The sequence below is a fragment of the Physeter macrocephalus genome, chromosome 11 (assembly GCF_002837175.3).
Source record: "Physeter macrocephalus isolate SW-GA chromosome 11, ASM283717v5, whole genome shotgun sequence".
NCBI lineage: Eukaryota > Metazoa > Chordata > Mammalia > Artiodactyla > Physeteridae > Physeter > Physeter macrocephalus.
The window spans coordinates 37,678,208-37,684,207 of NC_041224.1; the positions used below are offsets into that span (position 1 = coordinate 37,678,208).

At 36.0% G+C, this 6,000-nt stretch overlaps 1 protein-coding gene across 2 annotated transcripts in view; it reads right to left on the reverse strand.

Annotated features, from left to right (window-relative positions):
• The window catches only part of MTMR10 (myotubularin related protein 10), a 30,940-nt gene extending 26,061 nt beyond the window's left edge, over nt 1-4,879 (reverse strand). Inside the window, exons 1-3 of one of the 2 annotated variants that reach the window (XM_028495175.1) lie at nt 4,747-4,879; nt 3,113-3,185; nt 2,183-2,325 (exon numbers count right to left, since the gene is read on the reverse strand). In XM_028495175.1, coding sequence (XP_028350976.1) covers nt 2,183-2,325; nt 3,113-3,185; nt 4,747-4,758 — 228 coding nt within the window. In that variant the 5' untranslated portion in view covers nt 4,759-4,879. Of the gene's footprint in view, nt 1-451; nt 706-2,182; nt 2,326-3,112; nt 3,186-4,746 lie in introns of those variants that run through there. The other variant, XM_028495173.1, reaches the window with a different exon arrangement.
• Between the last annotated feature and the right edge of the window lie 1,121 nt (nt 4,880-6,000).

Genomic DNA, 6,000 nt, shown 5'->3' on the forward strand with positions numbered 1-6,000 from the left:
AAAATCAAAGTATTTCCAGAGAAAACTTAGCATTCAAAGTTTCCAGGAGGTAGAATCAAGCTGTAACTCCCCAATTGTTACCTAATTTTAGATGAAAACTTTCACTTGAAATAACACGGTGTGCTAGAATTTTTGTTTTTAACTCATGAAGCCATTAAACTTTGGCAGCCATACATGACTTAACCCTTTGTGTTTGAAAACATGTAAATCAGGGAAAAATTTCTCCATTTATATTCTTAATGCCAATGCTTCTTTTCTGTATTTCCTCCCTTTTGATTGTACAAAGACAAAAAGAATATTTCTTTTGGGTCTGAGGTAACTGCTTTTTATATTTTACAACAGTGGGGAAAGGATTTTTGCCAGAAACCTGGTCTTGGGAAAGGGCATAAAAATTGGACCAGCCTAGCCTGTTTTGAGTAGACAGTTCAACGAGGCCCCCTATAGCACTTACCAGCAGCAACAACAGGGAAGGGATATTCAGAATTTCCACAGCACTTTTTATCTGTTTCATTCATTTGGAAGCTAATCATTTATGTGGGAACATCTTTTATGCTGCTACTTTGTACTGTTGTTTTCAATTGTTCATGCTTTATCTCAACTAAACTTAGCGCACTGCCTCACACATCAAACATGACCAACAAGTACTCTAGGTGGTGCAAGAACGAGCCAGATAATTATGCTTTGCAATGACTGAAATACTGTCATCTGAAAAATAGAGGAGAGAATGGGAGAGATATCAACTTTCTACAAGAATATTGGGCCACTGTATAAATTTCTTATTTTAAAAATATCGTGTCCTAACACCATCTCCTAAGTTCCATGGTGTCCCTATTCTTGAAATGATACACATCCTGAAGGTAACGTTTTCACAAGCAGATTCCTGATGCTCTGATTAAATTACAACTATATCTGAGTTCAAGAAAGTAACTTGGCTAAACTATTTTATATGCAGTCTACTACTTAATTAAGTCTAGAGTCTTTCTACATAAGAATAGGCATCTCAAATTAGTAAAATGCCAAAATCACAAACTGCAGAATTGAATGGCTAAAAGTAGCCTTAAAAGTTATCTAGCTGGAAAAAAAAAAAAAAAAAAAAAAAAAGTTATCTAGCTGAATTTCCCATCCTGCAGCAGGAAGAAAGTAGTTATACACACTCTACCTGAAAATGTTTAGCCAGAGATCCCACCACCACTCTGCTACATAACCTAGCTGCAATGGTCAGACATTTTCAAACATTCATTTCGTGTTTGCCCTCCTATAAAGAAACTGTTGACTCTAGTTCTAAAAATAAATCTATCACCTCCTCACCAAACCATAAGAAGACAGCTGCCTTAAGATCTTTCTGACAGCCACATTCTGATATCAACAGAAAATTTACTGCAGTAAGTCTACTGACCATGGAAAACAAATGCACCCCTTTTTGGTGGCACAAAAGCTCCCTCATCGTTCCTCTATTCCCGATACATGACAGCAGGCTTCTCCTGGAGATTTTGTTACTATTCTCTGCATTTGCTGAACCACAGACTGGCCCGGGGGGGCTTCAGGACCACCAGCTTCATTCCTCTGCTAAACCCAAAATCTGGAATCAAAGGAGGAATTTCTGCCCTTACCCCACGAGTTTGCAATAAACATTCCCCGGAAGGCAGGGGAAAAACAAGCCAATTAAAAAGTCCCTAGCTTTTAGCCGCCTGTGTGGAATATCACTCAAATTAATTCATTAAAATTTCTCTAAAGCACTAATATTTATTAGACCCCTCCTATAACTACACATTTACCTAACCCTTATGTAACCTAAGTCTAGCTTTTAGTTTGTTGATAAAGCTCTGAGGTACTGAATTAAAAGTCTTACAAACCTCAATTACAATACATCACCATCTTTTCAATCTTTTTAACCAAGAAAAAAAACGGCTGGTAATGGTCTTAATGTAAAAGATATGCATGACAGCTTTTCATATTTTAGAAGCTGATTAAAAAATTAGATAGAATACTTATAAGCAGCCATAAACTAGTCCAAGGAAACAGTTCTATTAACGTTCCTGGCTTTTGACTTCACATAAGGAAATATCAAATAACTTCCCCTAAAAAAAACAAAAAACTGAGCAGCTGAGAAATGAGAACTTCCATACAGAACTGCAACTGGTAAATATAGTGCAAAACCCATGATAAAACTTAACAGGATTACCTTTTTGGCACTTTCAGGACCTGATTCATCAAAGCGAAATCTCACAATTCTGAAATCTTTACAGTAAATAATTAACTCTGTTGGATTAAATTTCAGCTTCTGGTTTGGGCCCAGGACTTTCTGCTTCCTTTTGTGGTCATTTACTAAAAAATAAAAAAATAAAAAAATTTCTTTCTTGATACTCACTCTTTAGTACACTTTAACAAATTCTTACTGAAAACAATCGGAAGGTCACCCACCACTTAGTACTGCTTCTCTAGACTCTTTTGTTTCTGTGTGTAATTCCTAGAACTTTGGGGGATCAGTTTTAACTTTGCTTTTGACGATATTGAAGATATTTCTTTGCACAAAACCACCACCATCTATGTTTAGTGATTAAAATTTTAATTAAAAAGAGGACAAATACTAGAAAATATAAAAAGCCACATATTTTGGGACTTCCCTGTTGGTACAGTGGTTAAGAATCCACCTGCCAGTGCAGAGGACACGGGTTTGATCCCTGGTCCGGGAAGATCCCACATGTCATGGAGCAACTAAGCCCGCGTGCCACAACTACTGAAGCCCGTGCACCTAGAGCCCGTGCTCCGCAACAAGAGAAGCCACTGCAATGAGAAGCCTGCACACCGCAACAAAGAGTAGCTAGCCCCGGCTCGCCTCAACTAGAGAAAGCCTGCATGCAGCAACGAAGACCCAATGCAGCCATAAATAAATAAATATTTTTTAAAAGCCATATATTTTATATCTCCATTTAAAAATAATTTAGTGATTTCTTTTCCATTAATTTTCCTGGGACTCAAAAAAAATAATGGGAAAAAGCAAAAAACCTACAGAAATAAAACTCCAGCCCAAGTATTTGAGAGGTGTAACTCTTCAAGTAAGAATTCCCGAGTAGAACCAGCTTTTAGGGGCTGAGTGAAGAATAATACATACCTGTGACTATTTGCTCAATACATGTTAAGGGGACATCATGTTCACCAAGAAGAAGGTTTCTATAATGGAATTTCTGAAATAAAAAAATACATTCATGTTAATTATTTTCCCAATTAACTGCACGATGGTAACATGAACCTTACTTTTAGGTGTGATGAGAAACTGCGACGACCACCTCTAAAAAGAACAAAAGCTTTTGCCTGTGCAGCTATGACAATTCTAAGGCTGTAGTTATCACAGAACACACTTCAGTAGGAAAGTAAGGGGAGGAAGAGAGAAACACATACTGTGTTCACATTCTCTCCACCTTTCTCCCCACACTTGAAACAATGAAATTAGGTCAAGTTATATACTACAATGTCATTATAACATACAGGATATGTAATATCATACTGTTAGTCACTTCACAGGCAAACACTTGCATATCTAGTTCTGGTTAAACTGTCACTACAATAATTTTAAAAAAGGGGCTCCAAAGTCATCAGATTTTAATGGGTAAAATCACGGCTTGATTTTCACAATGGAGATTTTAGAGCAGAAAATAACTTTTTACAGCAGAAAGTCTACTCGAAATAAAAATCTTTAGTCAAACTACAGCTTATTTTTTAAACCCATTTTTTATACACGCTTTCAGACTAAGGACATTGCTGATGCTATTAACCTTCTGTTGGTAGGGCACTGGCTTATTTTTCCTATTAGTGGTATTGGATTTAAGCTATTCCAGGTACGTGGGTCTCATTTATAGTGAAATCTGGGGCCAAAGATCGAAATAAAGCCGAAAATAAAAGGAAAAACCCAAGTTTACAGCCAAATAGGCCAGTGTCTCTACATACTGGGTATCTGTAAATGCCTTAAATTTAGTCTAAATATACCTACAGATTGCAATAGATTGAAATACACTTATCCATAGTTACGTGCTTCAGTCAAAAGTTTAGAGTTAACATGCAAATATTACTATTACGAATAAAGGTCTAGGGAGTAAAAGTGTATATATGACACTTTACAAATCAAAACAGAAAATAGGAGCTCAGGAAAAGTCCAGGATTTTTCAGTTAGGCAAACGAACGACTGACTTTTTGAAAACTCAAATTATATGGGACTGTTGTTTTCCAGTAAGAATATAAAATAGCAAGAGGGTTATTAAAGAAAAACTTCATTAATATTTTTCTTCATTCTAACTACTAGAAATTTGAAATGAGAATTTGACTTTTTTGGAAAAATACTAGTTAAAGATACTATAAAATATGTAAAATGTGCAGCATCTATGAAATTATTTGCTATATAATTTCTTCTTTTTATGAGTAGTAAAAAAGGATATTTGTTTTTATAGATAGGTTAAAAGATTGAGAAGGAAATAATAACTCCTTTATTGAAAAGGATATATAAGCAAAGTTCACGGAGGATAAACACAGCACTATGACTTAAAACCATCTCACTAATTATACTCAAGTCTCAACATTCTCCTTAAACTTTACTTTGAATTTTAATATAATACATTCCCAACCTTATATTAATCACTTATTAATAATTTTATTATAATTTTTCCATATCTGTGCTTTACATAATATTGATAATACGTACTGCTTAGAGTGAAAAGCCCTGATACGATTAAACAGCATACAAATCAAACACACCTGTAATGGCATTGGATTATCCGTAATAAAGGAAATTTTGAAGTTACTGCATATCAGTTTTCCCCACAAATCGTACTGACTTGTGTCCGATGCGATGCATTTTCTCACAAAATTGACTTCATTTACGACAATTTCTCCTTTACAAAAAGAAACATATCATTGTGTGAGCTACAACCACACCATAAAATGTCAACAGTCGCTGTATGACCTAGAAGGAAGATTTCATGATGATGATAAGAAGAAACACTGAACCAGGACCTCACATCGGTAACAGTCACAATGGGGCATCGTGCTCCATTTGTAAGATACAGAAACTGAGGCACAAAGAGCTTAAGGGTCTGAGATGGTTCAACCAGAAGGGCTGAGCTGGAGTCTGCATTCTTTACTATGCCATGCTGTCTCTCATTACTTATTTACCGAAAGGCGCCCTGGAGAAGAAATAAGCCGCACTGTCTCCTTCAGAGTATTACTTGATGGGATATTTGTATTTTATTAACATGTGACTTGATCTCCCACACCGATATCTTCGATTCCTTCCTAAGACAGCTCAGTATGAGAAACAGTGCAGTATTAACCTCAAAATTAATGATGCAATCTATTTATTTTAAAATACATTCCATAAAGACAAACTGAATTTCCCTCTGCACTCACATTATAACTTAGCTGGCAATAAAACTTTAAAATATAGTTTTAGAGTTAAAAGGGAAGACTAAATAAATATAAGAAACTAAAACAAAAGTTTTAAAGTTCTTTGAAGAGAATAATTTTCTGCAATTGATTTAAAGCTTGGTCATCCTTAATCCTTAATTTCAAGTTCTAAAATGCAACCAGACCCAGGGACGTTTTTAAGTAATCATTCTCTAGGGTCCATGGTAGAAGAGTTAGGGTACTGAGCTCCTTTGCCTATTTCTGTCAGTAGAAACACCTCTAACAGTGATGGACAGAACCGTTGCTGACAAGCCCCAAACACCCACCAATTCACAGAGCGCAACTAGAGTCTCAAAACAATCCTCTCTCTTAAATAAAATGTTGTAATAAATTTGAACTGCAAAAATAACTTTTATTCAAAGTTCTTAAATGCACAAGACGAGTTTTAAGAACAGAACCCTAACATTTACTTGAGGATTAAATTCAAACGTGCTCATGTCAAATTCTCGGCTCAGACCAATGGAGTAATTGTCTCTTCTGCAGACAAGCCTCCTCCACGTGGCCTCCCGCCCTCCTCCCCACCGCTGTCCTCATCCTCCCTCTCCA